General features: G+C 42.8%; 1 protein-coding gene across 1 annotated transcript in view; it reads right to left on the reverse strand.

Moving 5' to 3' along the window:
- LOC136827841 (transforming growth factor-beta-induced protein ig-h3-like) overlaps nucleotides 1–16,730 on the reverse strand; it is a 40,906-nt gene extending 24,176 nt beyond the window's left edge. Inside the window, exons 1-8 of the mRNA XM_067085301.1 lie at nucleotides 15,987–16,730; nucleotides 15,659–15,748; nucleotides 15,092–15,156; nucleotides 13,637–13,820; nucleotides 12,762–12,949; nucleotides 8,037–8,296; nucleotides 6,578–6,742; nucleotides 5,472–5,607 (exon numbers count right to left, since the gene is read on the reverse strand). Coding sequence (XP_066941402.1) covers nucleotides 5,472–5,607; nucleotides 6,578–6,742; nucleotides 8,037–8,296; nucleotides 12,762–12,949; nucleotides 13,637–13,820; nucleotides 15,092–15,156; nucleotides 15,659–15,748; nucleotides 15,987–16,126 — 1,228 coding nt within the window. The 5' untranslated portion in view covers nucleotides 16,127–16,730. The remainder of the gene's footprint in view (nucleotides 1–5,471; nucleotides 5,608–6,577; nucleotides 6,743–8,036; nucleotides 8,297–12,761; nucleotides 12,950–13,636; nucleotides 13,821–15,091; nucleotides 15,157–15,658; nucleotides 15,749–15,986) is intronic.
- Nucleotides 16,731–18,624: the final 1,894 nt, after the last annotated feature.

Genomic DNA, 18,624 nt, shown 5'->3' on the forward strand with positions numbered 1-18,624 from the left:
ACAACCTCCCCACTAACATAAAATGTGAATTATCTTGCGAATCAACATTAGATTAGAATCACCCCCCACCATATACCAAATTTTAAAAGTAATTTGTATATTTCCTAGGATACCAACCTACACTTCTGTAAATGGAGTATTCAGTGCAAGGTGATCTGCAGCTGTCACCGACTTAATGAGAAAAACAAAAGCCTATCAGGTAGGTCTATGAGCCACCTGTGACCAGAGCTGGGTTAGCTCTTCCATTTTGTGAATCAGCCTGCTTTGGGGCCCTATTAACTTTCATGATTGAAAGAGATTGGAACCACAATGGGGTAGTAGAGGAAGGTAAACTTCCCTATGAAAGCATAGGTTTGTATCCTAGGAAAAATACAAATTACTTTTTGAAATTTGGTGCTTGTTCCAACAACAATACAAACCTACACTTTCATAAATGGAGCCTCACCAAAAGGCGGGAGGCTGATCTACCCAGAGTGGCAGGCAGGCATGCCTTGCATGCCTGTGCCATACTTCTCAGTGTCTCTGGATCTACTTCCCATAGATCAGGTCAACAACAAACAGAACTAGCCCTTCCTGTACTCACCACACCATCATGGGGGATGATGCACGATGCCTCCGGTCTCCTGTTGGGCTGGGCCTTCCCTCAGAGCCTCTCTGGTGAGCTGCCCCAACTGGACCCAGGGTGAAGGTGTCCAAAGATTGGTGGACCAAGTCCTGCAGTTAGAAGGGTGTGAAGGTCAATTGTCTTTTCCACAATCCCTCCTTTAGGGCCTGTAGGATGGAATGATTCTCTTAACCAGAATGAGACTGCATTCCTGGAGACGTCTCGTTTCTCACATTCAGTACTTGTAAAGAGTCTCCTGTAGGCAGGTCTGAGAGGGGCCATATGCTTCAAGTACTGCCCAAAGCTCTGGCTGGGCATAAAAATATCTTGTCCTTATTTCTTTTGACAAAATCTTCAGTGATGGGATGAAGAAATGTTCGAATTTTAGGTCCGGTATTGCAGGGTTCTGGGTCTTGGCCACAAAGTCTGGGATGAATTCCAAAGAGACTGAGGACAACCCTACGGCATGTGTAATGTATGAGAGGGTATGCAGTTCCCCCACTCTCTTGGTCAATGTGAGAGAGAGGAGGAAGATGGTCTTCAACGTTATGCCTCTATCTGATGCTTTCTCGGGGGTTTGTAGGGACATCTCAGGAAGGCGAGGACTTTGATAATGCCTCATTCTGGAAGTCTTAACTCTCCCAGTGGACACTTCATTTCCTAGTGTCCGATGATAGCAGACAGTCCCCAGGCATTTCAAAGGTCTATTTCCCTTGGCCTGAGGATGTGGGCCAAGGCAGCTCTGTAACCTTTGAGTGCTGTGATAGAGGGGGCATTCTCCTCACATCATGCTGGTGCACCAGGAAGAAACTACTTCCCTCACAATGATCTTGGGTGGATTGTAGTCTCTCTTATGGCACCAGTTGCAGAAGACCATCCATTTCCCTTGGTACACCCCAGCGAATGATGGCCTGAGGGTGTCAGCAATCACCTCTGCAAACCACTCTGAAAATCCTTTCTTTCACATGAGCTGCTTGATTGTCTCCAACCATGAAGCAGGAAGGAGCCTACTGCTTGATAGTTCCCCTTGTTGTGTTTCTGAAACAGAAGGTTGGGAGCCTTTGGAAGCTCCCTTGGGGCATCTACTAGGAGGTGGAGGGGGTCTCCATACCAATCTGCCAGCAGCCACAGGGGTACTACTAATGTCATTCTCAGCCCTTGGGACATGAAGACCCTGTTGATCACCTTCCTCAGCTGACTGGATGGAGGGAAGGTGTACACATCCATGTTGTCCCATGGGTGCTGGAAGGCACCCTGAAGCACTGCCCTTTGGTTGGGGACCAGAGGACAGTACAGGGGGAGCTTGGTATTTCTCACTGGGGCAAACAAATCAGTCGTTGGACCCTGCCACAGTGCTGCAAAATTGTTAGCTACTCTCTGATTTAGAAACCACTCAGTGCCTACTACCTGGTTCACTCTGCTTAGTTGGCTGACAATGATGTTTTTCATGCCTGAGACGTACCTGGCTATCAGGTCCAGGCCCTGGGACTCTGACCATTCATGCATTTCTACTGCTCTTGGGAGATGGTGCCCCCTTGCTACCACTGTGGTATTGTTGCTCATGGTGATTGCTGAATTTTCTGCCAGTTGCTCCTGAAAGTGCTGGAGGGCCAGCCAAACTGCTTATGTCTCCAATAGGGTGATATGCTCTGTCTTCTCCTTGGGGCCCCACATCCCTGAAACGCACACGCCATTAAGATGTGTGCCACACTCTCCATGGGATGCTTCTGAGAATACCAGCATCTCTGGTGGTGGCTGGCGGAGTGGTTCATCAAGTCTCTCCACCACCGCAGGTGCGTTCGTAAGCAAGATTTTGATCCTGACTTCAACTTGACACACATAATTATCACTGCACTTGTCTTTGAAAGATACAAGTAACCGGGAATGAAATGATTTATAATTAAGTGTTCTTACGAATGTCCTCTCTGTGATGGGGTTTTGTACAGTTTGTACAGTTTTTTCCAGGACATCCTAAACTGCCACTGGAAGGATATAATGTGTGCTCTTCCTTTGGGGATCAACTTCTCCAGAGAGACAAAGTGTCTGAGTAGGACTTGCCACTGCTTTGCTGGCTGTTGGGGTAACATGGGGAATGGTTTTGAGATCCTCAGAATGTTGGTAATCCTCCCCTTTGAAGGATACACTTTCCCTGCTACACTGTTGATCCTCATTCCCAGGTGCTTGATCGCCTGTTCTGCGGAGAGATCAGACATGGGGAGATTCACAGTCACCACCAGGCCTTTGCACAGTGCCAGGATCTCAGTCCTCTGTTGTTCTGCCTTGTCAACTGGGGATGCCAGGATCAGCCAGTTGTCCGGGTACCGTCAAAGTTGGATCCCCTTTGCATGTACCCAAGCCATCACCTGTTGGAAGACTCAGGTGAAGACTTGAGCAGCCATTGCCAGCCTGAAGCAGAGAGCCCTGAACTGGTAGACTATCCCTCGGGACACAGACCTGAGGTACTTCCTGAGGCCTTGTGCAGTGGGGTGTGCAAGTATGCGTCCTGTAAATCTATCGACACCATGTAGTATTACTCCCTGGTAGATGCCAGGACTGACTGGGGCATCTCCATGGTGAAGGGCATTTGCTGTAGGTAGAGGTCCAGGGTTGACAGGCCTATCACCTGGCACCAACACCCCCGATGCCTTCTCCACCAAGAACAGGCAGCTGTAGAATCCCAGTGGGTTGCTGTCCACTCCACTGCTCTCTTCAGTCCTCCCTCATGATGTCAATGGCTTCATGTACTAGGTCTGGCGGGAAGTAGTAAGGTGAGTTGAGCATGGGGCTGTTCCTGAGACTCAACTCTCCAAGGAAATTGTTTCTGTATGGCCACCAGGAAGGACTCTCTCCTTTTAAGGATAAAGTTGGCCCAAGCATGTCCTACCTGCCTGATGGCATAGTAGAGAGAGCCCTCCCCAAAAGCCCTTTCTCCTTTTCTAGAACCTCCAGCTGTGAAGGATCTTCAGTCCCATTTCTTTCCTGACTGTCCTTTGCTGCCTCTGCTCTGGTTTTCCTTCTGAAGGAGGTCACTGAACTAGTTGTCAAGAAGGCATTGCTGGAAACTCCCACTACTGTAGCTTCTCTTCTTGCTCTTGTCTGTGGGGTGTTTTACTGGCAGGACCCACCCTGGAGTAGTCTGGTCCCATCTGTCGTTGCTCTGCTTTGGGGGAGCAGCAACTGGAGGAGCAGAATGGGGTGAGACTCTACTTCCTGTCTCGGGAAGTGCTCCATCCTGTCTGATCTGCTATGGGATTGGGATGGGGGTCTCTTGCTGCTGGAAAGTTGGGTGGAGCTGCTGCTTCTCTGCTGACAGCGGGGTGGCAGGACGTGACTGCTAACCCTAGATCTACTCCTCCACCTTGAGCTGCTCAGTTGCGCTGTCCTACTGCTGCTGCAGAACAAATAACTCCTCCTCCTCATCCTAGACACTGACCTGTTCCTTCGATAATGGGACAAAGTAAGGCAAGATACCGATGAGACAGGGGAGAAGCAATGGAGGTGACTGAGGGTGAACATCTGCTCATCCTAATGTCTCTTGGCGATTGTGACCTCTCCAACCTCTTGCACATTACTGGTGGGAAGGGCCTACCAACTCTGCCCTTGAGTTATTATTTGATGTTTCCTTGTCACCTCTGTTAGATTTTCAGGAAGATGATGGCAGACATGATGACTGCGAGGATCCTTTGTCCTTCTTGGATTCCATGTGGTGGAAGACATAGATGGAGGGCCACTGAAGGTTGCCTACTGCTGTCTGCTGAATGAATTGGCCCCCTTTTACCCAGAAATCTGTCACCTTCTTTAGGATATACTCTGCCTTAAGGCCTCCCTCTGATGCTGTCACTGATGGAAGGGATGATGATCCTGCTGGAGGAGTCGCTTGGTGAAGGTGGGAACATTGGAGGGCATGGAGAAGGGCTAAGAGTTGGTTTCCTAAAGGAACTGCCTTCTTACGCCATCTCTTCTCTGAGAGAGACCATTAGGGTGATAGCCACCCCACACATTCATCTCACATGGTGTCTCTTGTGCACTATCATCCACGACATGAAATACATGCAGGATGTAGCCTAGGTCCACCACAATCGGGGACTTAAATTCACTACAGGGCATGCCCTTGCCCATACAACGATGGAAATCAGGTTATGTGTCCTCCACTGTATCCATAAGAAACACATCAAAGGGGGTTACAACATTACACACCGAGCAAGCTAGGTCACACAAAGGAGGTGACCCAAGTAGCTGGGTCACATACAGGAAGAAGCACAGATGTGCCTCCCTTTCACACAAGAAACTACACACAGTACAGGATAACACTGCACTACTGAAAAAGGACAAGGCAGTGGAAGGTCAAGGTTCTGCAGCATAACACCACAAGAGCATAGACATGTGATAATGAACCGAGCATTAAGACAGCTGAGACAAAATGGAAGATCTAACCCAGCTCAGAACATGGGTAATTCATAGGCCTATGTGATAGGCTTTTGTTTTTCTAGTTAAGTCTGTGACAGCTGCAGCAAGCCTTGCGCTGAGTATTCCATTTATGAAAGCAGAAGTTCATATTCCCATCAGAACAAATCAACAACGTTGTTCAATTTCTTACAAAATTCTATGAATGTCAAGTAAAAAAAAGATATAATTTTTAAGTCACTGTAACACTTATAACAAAGCTGAATAATTTTTGCTGAAGGGACTTATTTTGCCATATTCACAATGACATTATTAAAGTTCTGTTTACAATAAAACAAAAGAAGAAATCACATGATAATACTTAATACAAAATGCTATCGAACTGTCAAAAGAAGAGAGAAAGTAAAAACTCAGTTAGTGAAAAAAGAAATGGCAAAATGGCATCATTTGCCAAACGTCTCACCTTGCAGGGCGGTGAAATACTTAACATCGTAAGTGATGGAATCCAAAAACCGCAGAGGAAGCCTCTTGAAAGCAGCGTTCGTCGGAGCCATCACTGTAATAGAATCTACTGACCTCAGCCACCCCAAGAGGTCTGCCTGAATAGAAATAAAAAGAGGGAAAAAGTCAGATGTTTTATTCTTTTCTTGTTGGTTCATTTTCGAACTTTCTAGTTTTATTTAAAAACATGCATATTTCTATGGAACAGTAGCACTGGTTTTGTTTTATTACAACTTGCCAGATAATCTCTCTATGACCTGTAAAAGTGTTGTAAATAAAAACACCCTTTGTCAAAAGTATTTTGTCATTCAAGGGATACTGCACCAACTGATAAGCCTTCGCCTTACTTTAGATCACTGAAAAAAAAAACGCTTATAGAATCTGTAAGAATCTCCGACACGTTCAAAAGCATCAATGTGCCTCTTTTACACTATGGTGAAATCCGATTAGTAACCATACATTAACGTTACTTGAATGGGACAAAATAGCATATTTCGAGGATTGCCGACTTTGCCGTGTCAGGATGGAACAGCAGTTGCTAAGTGAAAGGACAGTGAGGGCGTTGCTCATGAACATAAATCACTGGAATGTTACAGCAAAATCCCTGCTTCCAAAAATGCTCTTGGCTTGGTTCCATTCATGAAACTTTCTCTTCCAAGCCAAGCACTGGTTAGGCACTTTCGGCCGTTCTGCTCTTTAGACAGTGAAGAGGGGAGTTGGAGTGGTTGGACAGCAAGATTGAAGACCGGACACAGGAGTGGAGGTAAAGTAAATGGCCAATAAGTGGGTGCAACTAGGGGCAGAGGGGACACTGCAAACACCTTTTATTAATGCCCTTAGTGCACCTACTGACGGCACTGCCCTTCAGCGGGCCAGAAATGTCCTGCCTGCAAACATTTCGCAAGAATCCCGTAGAGTAAGTCAATGGCCATCGGTGCATTAATCACCTAAACTTAATAATTCATTATTCACGACTATTCCCGTCCTAGCGGACATCACACATAACCTAAGGGAAGCTATGTCACTATAAGAAGCAAGACGCTATAACGAAAGAGACCACAAACATACATAACCAAGTAGAGTGAAAAACATGGTGAGGTCCGGGTCCATGGAGATAAGGTCCACCAGAGACACGACGTAGGAGGGGGGGAGAGGCCTCTGCAGCACATGCAGCACTCCGTCTCTTGCGTGGACGTCCACGCGGTGCACAGGGACGCAGTTGAACAACACCATCTGTCGGTGGCAGATTGGGCGTATCTTAATGAATGGAGTGAAGGTGGCTACGGCGCTTGTTTCCATTTCGCTTGTTGAATTCTTTTAGCTCTGTTCCGATTCATCTTCTGCTTTGCTTCCATTGCACCTGTGACTTCAGTCACATTTCCTGGCTGTTATTTTATTTCTTCTTCTTTTGGTTCGTCGTATTTAAATAACAAATGGATTAAATATTAATATATTCACTTGTGGTTGACGGGACGCTGTCTTCAACAGAATATTATCTCAATTAATAAAAGGCAAGTCCTGGATTTTGTATATATTCCCAAAACACTAACCAAACGAAAATCTGTGACAAGAATATTTCCAAGAATAAAAAACCATTACTGGGAATTGCTAAAATTGTTAATGCGTGCAAACGCTTATGACTTCTGTCCAGTAAAATAATGTATTCAAATTCTTTAAGTAAACCATCTAGAAGAAAATTAGAGCAATAATTTATTTAATAAAGAATCTTGTTGACAAGCCAGGACAAAAGGTATAAATGAACTGTTTCTTATTGTTCGACCATATGTGTCTAATAATAATAATAATAATAATAATAATAATAATAATAATAATAATAATAATAATAATTTTATTATTATTATTATTATTATTATTATTATTATTATTATTGTTGTTATTATTATTATTATTATTATTATTTATTATTATTGTTATTATTATTATTATTATTAATAATGGACATCTCATATCACAAACAAATGACATTTCAGTTGAATTCGTATCTCCCATCAGTAATTAATTACAGGTAAAGATATCTTTCAGTTACATCAGATGCAAAGGAACGACAGAGAAATTCTGAGAGAGTTGCGGAACGATTTGTTTACGTGAGAATAAAGAAAAACGTGATACAAAATTTTGTAGAAGAGAGAGAGAGAGAGAGAGAGAGAGAGAGAGAGAGAGAGAGAGAGAGAGAGAGAGAGAGAGAGAGAGAGAGATTTACTTTCTTACATCAGAATCAAGGATACCATATGGCGTAAAATTTTGTAAGTGAGAGAGAGAGAGAGAGAGAGAGAGAGAGAGAGAGAGGGGGGAGAGGGGGACTGTTTACTTTTTTACATAAGGATAAAGAGATACATGTGATATAAAATTTCAAAAGAGAGAGAGAGAGAGAGAGAGAGAGAGAGAGAGAGAGAGAGAGAGAGAGAGAGAGAGAGAGAGAGAGAGAGAGAGAGAGAATCTCAAAACAAAAACGGCAACCGTCCCATACTCCTCCCCTGGAAAAAAAAAAGCTGAAAATATCTCTCACCTTATTACTGAGTTTGGTCACTGTGACACTGGTGTCCTGATAGAGGGTCCTCAACTGCTGATTGTCGTACAGGTGGCGTAGGTACCATCTGCGGGGCAGCATGTGGTACAGCAGAAGGGGGGACGTGTGCCCTCGGAAAATCTCAACCACTCGACCCAGTTCCGATGCGGTGAAGTTGTCGGCCTCTCTGAAACCCTTTGTTAATATGAGTGTTGAAGGAGGAAAGTACTTTTTGCTTTTTTGAAAACGGCTGAGGTTCTCTTAGATGCCCACGTGCCCAAAGCAAATTAGGGTATGATGGAACAGTGTAGAATGTTTGTTTAATTTAGAAAATGCATGTTTCTCCTGTACCCACGGGGTCCCCTGTTGTCATGTAGAATTTTTAGTTCAGGAAAAGCCTGTTTCAACTATACCCACGTGCCCAGGGCTAATTTAGGCAAAAAATGGTCATGAAAAAGCTCTATCTCTTAGAGGTATATGTTTCGGTCCGTTACCCAAGTGCTTCATGCAATTCAGGCCATTAAATGCAATAGAGAATAACCATATCTTCGTTTGTGTGAGCGTGTTCCACTATGAGAAACATTTTTGTTTAGCACAAAGCTAATTCTCCTTTCTTATTTCTCTTGTCATTTTTCTGTTTTAAAGTTGCACGCTCGTCCCTCCACCCAGCTATGGAGATGCAGAATATTATACCCGAGTCCTGCTTCTTAATTTGGAAAGGAAAGGGGGGGAGGGTGGTGCAGGGGTATATTTGTTAATCACTATGCTTTCTATATCCAAAATCCATGGCGATACTTAGCCCACGTCTCCCCTGCAAGAATTCACGAAGGCCAGCTTTGCCAAGGCCATGGCCAGTCTGTTACATCAGTGCCCTTTAAATATGCCTGCAGACCGTATATACTGTAGCTGGGGCTGAGTCTTGGGATGGTACCTACCGTTCCATCTCGACCCTTTCTCATATAATAATTTTTTATGGTAGAATGTTGGTAGTCTGGTAACTGACCTTGGATAAGCATGGTTTCATCATATTTCTCTTTAACTTTCGAGTTCTGGAAAAGAATACTAAGTAGTGCACTATTGATTCTGGAGGTCGGTAGAGAGGTACACTTTCCAACTAATGCTCTGTCCCCTTGATGCATCTACATGAAGTGCTCTTTTACTTTTTTGCAGAGGTGGAAGGAATGGGCAATAAAAAAAAAGTCGTGGATGTAAGTCCCAGTAAGGTAGGATTTTAAGATACAATATTTACAGGTATGGAATTATACCTGTCCTTACCACTGCTATACTGAACTTCATAATTTTAAAAAGTACGGAATTCAAATGAGCAAAATGCAAGACCCTCCTTTCCCACAGTCACTCCACCCACCAAAAAGATTTTATATATTCTCTTGCCCAGTACGAGCTTATATTCTCTGGCCCAGTCTCGCACTCTTCCTTCAGAGGTTATATTCCCTCGCCCAGTCTCGCACTCTTCCTTCCAAGGTTATATTCTCTGGCCCAGTCTCTGGCCCAGTCGCATTTCTTCCTTCTTCCTTCTGAGGTTAGATTCTCTGGCCCAGTCTCGCACTCTTACTTCCAAGGTTATATTCTCTTGCCCAGTCTCGCACTCTTCCTTCCAAGGTTATATTCTCTGGCCCAGTCTCGCACTCTTCCTTCCGAGGTAATATTCTCTGGCCCAGTCTCGCACTCTTCTTTCCGAGGTTATATTCTCTCGCCCAGTCTCGCACTCTTCCTTCTGAGGTTATATTCTCTGGCCTAGTCTCACACTCTTCCTTCCAAGGTTATATTCTCTGGCCCAGTCTTGCACTCTTCCTTCCGAGGTTATATTCTCTGGCCCAGTCTCGCATTCTTCCTTCCGAGGTTATATTCTCTGGCCCAGTCTTGCACTCTTCCTTCCGAGGTTATATTCTCTGGCCCAGTCTCTCACTCTCCCTTCCGAGGTTATATTCTCTGGCCCAGTCTTGCACTCTTCCTTCCAAGGTTATATTCTCTGGCCCAGTCTCGCATCCTTCCTTCAGAGGTTATATTCTCTGGCCCAGTCTCGCAATCTTCCTTCCGAGGTTATATTCTCTCGCCCAGTTGAGCACTCTTCCTTCCAAGGTTATATTCTCTTGCCCAGTCTCGCACCCTTCCTTCCGAGGTTATATTCTCTGGCCCAGTCTCGCACTCTTACTTCCATGGTTATATTCTCTCTCCCAGTCTTGTACTCTTCCTTCCGAGGTTATATTCTCTGGCCCAGTCTCGCACTCTTCCTTCCAAGGTCATAATCTCTGGCCCAGTCCCGCACTCTTCCTTCTGAGGTTATATTCTCTCGCCCAGTCTCGCACTCTTCCTTCCGAGGTTATATTCTCTGGCCCAGTCTCGCACTCTTCCTTCCGAGGTTATATTCTCTGGCCCAGTCTCGCACTCTTCCTTCCGGGGTTATATTCTCTGGCCCAGTCTTGCACCCTTCCTTCCGAGCTTATATTCTCTGGCCCAGTCTCGCACTCTTCCTTCTGAGGTTATATTCATTCGAACAGTCTTGCACCCTTCCTTCCAAGGTTATATTCTCTTGCCCAGTCTCACACTCTTCCCTCCGAGGCTATAATCTCTCGCCCAGTCTCGAACTCTTCCTTCTGAGGTTATATTCTCTTGCCCAGTTTCGCACTCTTCCTTCCGAGGTTATATTCTCTGGCCCAGTCTCACACTCTTCCTTCCAAGGTTATATTCTCTGGCCCAGTCTCGCACTCTTCCTTCCAAGGTTATATTCTCTCACCCAGTTTCACACTCTTCTTTCCAAGGTTATATTCTCTGGCCCAGTCTCGCACTCTTCCTTCCAAGGTTATATTCCCTTGCCCAGTCTTGCACTCTTCCTTCAGAGGTTATAATCTCTGGCCCAGTCTTGCACTCTTCCTTCCGAGCTAATATTCTCTCGCCCAATCTCGCACTCTTACTTCCAAGGTTATATTCTCTGGCCCAGTCTCGCACTCTTCCTTCCGAGGTTATATTCTCTGGCCCAGTCTCGCACTCTTCTTTCCAAGGTTATATTCTCTGGCCCAGTCTCGCACTCTTCCTTCCGAGGTTATATTCTCTCGCCCAGCCTCGCACTCTTCCTTCCGAGGTTATATTCTCTCGCCCAGTCTCGCACCCTTTCTTCTGAGGTTATATTCTGTGGCCCAGTCTTGCACTCTTCCTTCCGAGGTTATATTCTCTGGCCCAGTCTTGCACCCTTCCTTCCGAGGTTATATTCTCTTGCCCAGTCTCGCACTCTTCTTCTGAGGTTATATTCACTCGAACAGTCTCGCACCCTTCCTTCCAAGGTTATATTCTCTTGCCCAGTCTCGCACTCTTCCTTCCAAGGCTATATTCTCTCGCCCAGCCTCGCACTCTTACTTCCGAGGTTATACTCTCTTACCCAGTCTCGCACTCTTCCTTCCAAGGTTATATTCTCTTGCCCAGTCTCGCACTCTTCCTTCCAAGGCTATATTCTCTGGCCCAGTCTCGCACTCTTCCTTCTGAGGTTATATTCTCTGGCCCAGTCTTGCAGTCTTCCTTCCGAGGTTATATTCTCTTGCCCAGTCTTGCACTCTTCCTTCCGAGGTTATATTCGCTTGCCCAGTCTCTCGCACTCTTCTTTCCGAGGTTATATTCTCTGGCCCAGTCTCGCACTCTTCCTTCTGAGGTTATATTCTCTCGTGCAGTCTCGCACTCTTCTTTCCGAGGCTATATTCTCTGGCCCAGTCTCGCACTCTTCCTTCCGAGGTTGTATTCTCTGGCCCAGTCTCGCACTCTTCCTTCCGAGGTTATATTCTCTCGCTCAGTCTCGCACTCTTCCTTCTGAGGTTATATTCTCTCACCCAGTCTCGCACTCTTCCTTCCAAGGTTATACCCTTCCGAGATTATATTATCTCACCCAATCTCGCACTCTTCCTTCCTCTGGCCCAGTCTCGCACTCTTCTTCTGAGGTTATATTCTCTGGCCCAGTCTCGCACTCTTTCTTCTGAGGTTATATTCTCTGGCCCAGTTTCTCGCAGCCTCCTCACTCTTCCTTCCCGCTATATTATCTTTCCTTCCGAGGTTATATTCTCTGGCCCAGTCTCGCACTCTTCCTTCCGAGGTTATATTCTCTGACCCAGTCTCGCACTCTTCCTTCCGAGGTTATATTCTCTGGCCCAGTCTCGCACTCTTCCTTCCGAGGCTATATTATCTCGCCCAGCCTCGCACTCTTCCTTCCGAGGTTATATTCTCTGGCCCAGTCTCGCACTCTTCCTTCTGAGGTTATATTCTCTTGCCCAGTCTCGCACTCTTCCTTCTGAGGTTATATTCTCTTGCCCAGTCTTGCACTCTTCCTTCCGAGGTTATATTCTCTTGCCCAGTCTTGCACTCGTCCTTCCGAGGTTATATTCTCTCGCCCAGTCTCGCACTCTTCTTTCCGAGGTTATATTTTCTGGCCCAGTCTTGCACTCTTCCTTCCTAGGCTCTCTGGAAACGCCCCATTTCCGGCGTCATACCTTTGCCCTTACAAACAGAAAGTGAAAGTCAAGTCCATCCATCTGACCAAGCAGCCTTTCTCGAGAGAAACAAATGGATTTATGGGATAGATAAAGAATGCGATTAAAGAGACGGTGAGAAGAGAGTCAATTTGGGACGCTTGGTGTGATCATTTAAGGCTGAAATAGTTAAACACGGGAGATCAGCCTACAAGGCACTTGTCACTTCAGGGGTCAAATTGCACTACGAACGTACTGACGAATAGCATATGCAATTTTGTCAGTGGTTGAGTAAGTTCCTTATTATATTCTCCTACCATGACGTTCTGCCAAATGTTTTGTCCACACATTGAACGACAGGAAACAGATTGTACAACACAATTCTCATATGGGTTCAATAAATCTTCATTTATCATACCCATCCTTAAGCTTATAGCTGCTATACTTAAATATGACTTCACAAGTGGAAACAACTTAAAAAATATCGAAAAAAAACTAATAACGAGTCCTCATTGAAGTCCTTGTCGCAACTGCGAAATAGCACTGAAATAATAAAATTCTCTTCATTTCACAATTTCATTACGTAAACTCTTACTGACATTAGTTAATTGACGTATAATAAAAACGACGTTTTTCTTTTTTTTAAAGACAACTATAAATAATTTATTGCTGTTTTGAGAAAGTACTGCTGCTGTCAGTGTCAGGATTTGCTTGAAATGGTGATTCTGTCTTTTCTAGGAAAATTAAGCTAGTGTTTGCTAAAAGTCTTGTTTACTGCAACTTCATATTTCGATCTTTTTAAGATTCTTTCATGAGTGTGCTTTTGAATAATAATAATAATAATAATAATAATAATAATAATAAGAAGAAGAAGAAGAAGAAGAAGAAGAAGAAGAAGAAGAAGAAGAAGAAGAAGAAGAAGAAGAAGAAGAAGAAGAAGAAGAAGACTTAAACTTAACATTGGGAATTATATGACAAAATGAACTGGTACTCCAACCCCATCTCTCTCTCCCCCCCCATCCACCTACATGAAAAAAAATCCTAGTCTAACAATCGTTCCTACTCTCTCTCCCTCCATACAGCCCCTCGAAAGAATTCCAGAAGTCTTCCACTCGTCACACAGGACAAAGCTATAGCAACAACAACCGTTGTCTTACCTCATCCAGGGGCACAAGGAGAGTGAGGGCATCTGGCGGCGTCTCGAAGAAGCGGCCCAAGTGCTTCCGGTCCATGGAATGAAGATTCATTAGTTGGGAGAACTTTTGAGCTTTTGGGATCCTTCTCATGGCGGTCATGACGTCTACCACTTTTTCCACTGGGGAACATAACAATTAGTTCATTGAGCTACGGCTACCGAACTGGCGTTGCCGAAAGGCTGTTTGGGCAGTGAAATGATAGGCCTACATGATTTAAAAAAAATGAGTGATCTTATTCTGAGCTTTAATCAAATTACGGAAAGTGAAAAATGATTGATAGATTTAGTGCTGCCATCTAGCGTGAACACCGTGGTGAAAAATTACCTCATGCAGCAATATTTAATTCACACAGTTTTGAGTAAAAATAACAAAAAATAGTAAAAATCAAGTGCTTACAGAGCCAAAATGTTAAGAAAATAGCTCATTTGTTTAATCACTTCAGTTGAATCTAAAATTAAATCATTGAGGAAGCTATAATCATTTACGCTTTAAAAGTCCTCAAAAACTGTCTGGAAGCCTCGTGGCAAACGTGGAAGTTCTGCAGTGCAGTAGGCTACTGTGCAGCACTGAACTGCTGAACTTGGTCGAATTTTGTTTCTATTAATGGTTGGTGTATGGAAGGAAATCCTGATGTACTGTTATCGCAAACTACTCAGATATTATTATTATAATAATAATAATAATAATAATAATAATAATAATAATAATAATAATAATAATAATAATAATAATAATAAAATGAAATAACTTAATACTTGAACTTGAGAAAAAGACCTACAGATATCAAAGAATGTTGGGAACACTCCATGAATTTGGCAGTTATCAGCAACTGCTTAAAAGATGAAAGTTTGGAATGTGAAACGTACGGTACTTCAAAAGAATTATCGCAACCCGTAAGTATGGTAATGTACAACTACTCAGACATGAGTATGGGAGTAAATGAAATTCATTAACATTATCAAGGACACAAAAATAGACATAACTGACATTCAGAATTACATAGGACTGTACACAGGAGACAACCCAAGGTTTAAAAAAAGAAATAAAAACTTCCTTATAAAGTGTCTTTTCTCCGAGTCTTGGGCGTGACAACTGGAGCGGGTTTAGAAAAAAATGAATGACAAAAAACTGTTCCCTATCACGGGTCTTTTCTTTGGGTCTTGGCCGTATCAATGCGCGGGTATGATTCAAAACAAGTTTTCTTCACATCTAGCCATAATATTCTGAAAACGCCATCATGGGAACTTTGAGTCTGGCCTCAAATGTCAGTATGTAATGTCTTTGTACTTTTCATCATCTTAATAATAATAATAATAATAATAATAATAATAATAATAATAATAATAATAATAATAATAATTCCACACATGATGGTATTCTACCTACCTACCTACAGGACATCCGAACTCTAGGGCAGATGATCCAAAGCCTTCGCAGCACTGACGCTGCAGATACCTGTAGAAGAGAAGCTGCTGGCGTCAGAATGCAGATAATACCTGGATTTACAGGTGACTCAAGATGTGAGGCGCTGAAGTTATACGCTTCCATTACTAATTAAGAACTAAGATAACTGGAACGTGTAGAAATTAAAAATGCGAGAGTGATGAAGATGCTGATATGACGAGAGAGTCTAGACTGGGATGGTTTGGACATGTGGTAGGAACAGTGAGGAGGAAGGAGTGATGAGGGCTTGGATGGAACTTGTTAGGGGTAGAAGGTCGAGAGGGATGCAACAGATCAGATGGCGTGACAAAGTGAGGGAGGATTTGGAGAAGAAGGGTTTATCAGAGGACGATGTTGTCTGTCCACAGAAACAGCCCGAGAAGAGCATCAAGGCAACCGAGCCCTTAGCTTAGGAATAACGGTGGGGACAATCAAGAAGTTAAAATCACAGAAATGTGACAAGAAATGTGCTTCAAAGCGAGGGTTGCAAAATAAAAGCGATAATTATTCTCACGTCTTATGAGAGCAGAAAGTGCCGTGGGTCCAGGGCAGCGGGAAAGTCATATTGAGGGCAGGAACTTCTTCCACCATGCAAACGTCTCGTCTGTTGAATCGAAAGCATAATTACACATACAACCACATCATTCAATTGATTGTTCATTCATTCTACGAACGAATTAATTTCATCGTTTCAGTCAAACTCATTCTTATAAAAGTGTTGGATATATAGCTTGAGGAGTTCACCATCACATACCAGGATACAATCGCTTCATAGTGAATCTTAATGAAGTATCACATTCAACACATGCCAGTTCAAATGCGCCCCGCGTGTCCGTACCTACCCAGGGACATAAAAATGGCTGGGGTTATTGATGAAGCGATAGCCGCCGCTGGGAGGCAGCTGGTATATTCTTGGGTCCACAGCCAACTGCGACCTGGCGAGAGGTGCAGCCAGGTACAAAACGAGGGTTATGAGGACCATCCTCGCTGACGAACTGAATTGCAAGGGCAAGGGACGGACAGCAGTGTAGGCCTAATGATTATTTATTTCATGGTTCCTCTTGTGTCGGGGGAAGGACCTCTGGATTTCTGAAATGCCACGACGGGGAGAGATTTTATAGGAATAGCTTTGTGTCATCGTCTCACCTTTTATTGTTTACTGAAATTATTTTTTTTAACAGAAATCAATTCTTTTCCAGTTATAAAAAAAATCTTGTCCAAAAATCAGGCAAGAACTTTAATGATTTTACGAACCTCTGTCAAACATTTAATCAAGATGTTTGATATTCCTAACAGTCAAGGCTAAGGTGCCTGTCTCTCAGTTCAGTACTACAATTCAAATTTCCAGTGATTGGAAATTTGAGATTTTATTTTTTTTTTTTTATTTTTTTTTTGAGCAAATATCAACACTGACAATTCTTTGGTTTACGATAGGAACAAATGTCCGATATTGGGCTTTCAGAAATATCCTCTTTTATAGTTGCAGACCCGATTTCCAGAGAAGCAAGACAACACCGACTTCGTCACGGAAATATAAACGGTCACAAATACTACGGCTTGGAAAAAATATCTCCTCCTTTGCGGGAGTCCTGAAAAAGTTACGATAGAGAACAGAACTAAAAGGGGAAGAGCAGTGCCAGTCAAGACACGGAAAAAAATGTGAGTAGGTTGTTAAGTGCTGCTTATAAAAATGAGAGAAAACTAAGAGTAATATATATATACTATATAGATATAATGTGTGTATACATATACAGAGTAAGATAATATATGTATATATTATCTTACTCTGAGTTTTCTCTAATTTTTATAAGAAGCAGTTAACCTACTCACACATTTTTTCCTTGTCTTAACTCGCACTGCTCTTCCCCTTTTACTTCTGTTCGCTATCTCAGTTTTATTCAACTATCCTGCAATAGGAGGATATATATATATATATATATATATATATATATATATATATATATATATATATATATATATATATATAGATAGATAGATAGATAGATAGATAGATAGATAGATAGATAGATAGGCGTCACAACTGAGCACCAAACAACAGCCCAAAGCTACAAACGTCTGAACTGCTACGGGAGGTGAACGTGCATTTGCCGGGAGCATCATTGTCGACCACTGGGACCGGCCGTCCGGAACCGTCGTTAGTCTAAGCTACCTTGGAAGCCAGATGGGAGCCTCGTTACACATCACACCAACTTGCATAGGATGGGCACCGCTACTGCTCATGGGCACGGGCATTGGTTGGGTATCGCTGGAGAGGGGAGGCGGAGAGGGGAGGCAGAGAGGAGGCACTCTTCGTTGAAGGCTGCCGGAGATGCATGAAGGGCCTCTTTTCTTTCTATTTCTTCCCTTATTATTATTATTATTATTATCATTATTATTATTATTATATCTTTTCATCTACTCTATCTAAATTTTGTGTATTATATGTACATTGTCTATCTCTGTATACGGTCCTGAGCTGCAATAAATTATTATTAATATTATTATTATTATTATTATTATTATTATTTTTATTATTATTATTATTATTATTATTATTATTCCAATGAGAGTTGTTTTTATTCCTGTCTCTGACTGATTTCAACAGAATGACACAAAATGCCACCGATGGGCTTTTGCGAGAACTGGTCCAAAGCTGGGCCTCGTCTTTAACTCTAAGTGCTTCGATTTTGGGAGAGATCGGGACTCCGTCGGTCTTGGTTGGGGCTTGTTTTTCTTCGCTGCTTTAGTTTATGTACTTGTTCCTCTACAGTGTTCAAATGGTTCGGTCAGGCAAAAGGAGACAAACAGACAAATGAAGCAATTTTTCAGCTTTATCTTTCTATTCCTTTTAAAGTAGCTTTTTTTGTGCTTTCCGTCAATTTTCTTGAATAATAATAATAATAATAATAATAATAATAATAAAATAATAATAATAATAATAATAATAATAATAATAATAATAAGAATAATAATAACTAAAATCAAATAATAATAATAATAATAATAATAATAATAATAATAATAATAATAATAATAATAATAATTGAAATCAAATCACGTGATAACAGCGTCAACAACATGAAACACGCAATAATAATAATAAGAAAAAAGCAACATCATTGATATTAATTTTCTGCAGCTTTGAAGCTATTGCCAGCAGCAGAAGCAACGCAACAAAAGCAGTAATTAGCAGATGTAACTGACACATACTATGATAAACTTGAAAGTCAAACGACCGAGGAAACGCCGATACAACTGATGATATGAGTAATGATATTCAAAACGCATCTAATGTGGATATGGATGCGATAACTTGTAAACGATTCGCGTTTTGTCTTCATTACACAGGTGTGAAGGGAATCCCAACTTAAAATTCACGTTTCGGTCGCACTGCGGGCCTTACACGATACGAGCCTCAATTCGCCGTATGGAATCTAGCACATCCGGAAATAAATGTACAGAGAGAGAGAGAGAGAGAGA

Source organism: Macrobrachium rosenbergii, chromosome 42 (assembly GCF_040412425.1).
Source record: "Macrobrachium rosenbergii isolate ZJJX-2024 chromosome 42, ASM4041242v1, whole genome shotgun sequence".
Classification (NCBI taxonomy): Eukaryota; Metazoa; Arthropoda; class Malacostraca; order Decapoda; family Palaemonidae; genus Macrobrachium; species Macrobrachium rosenbergii.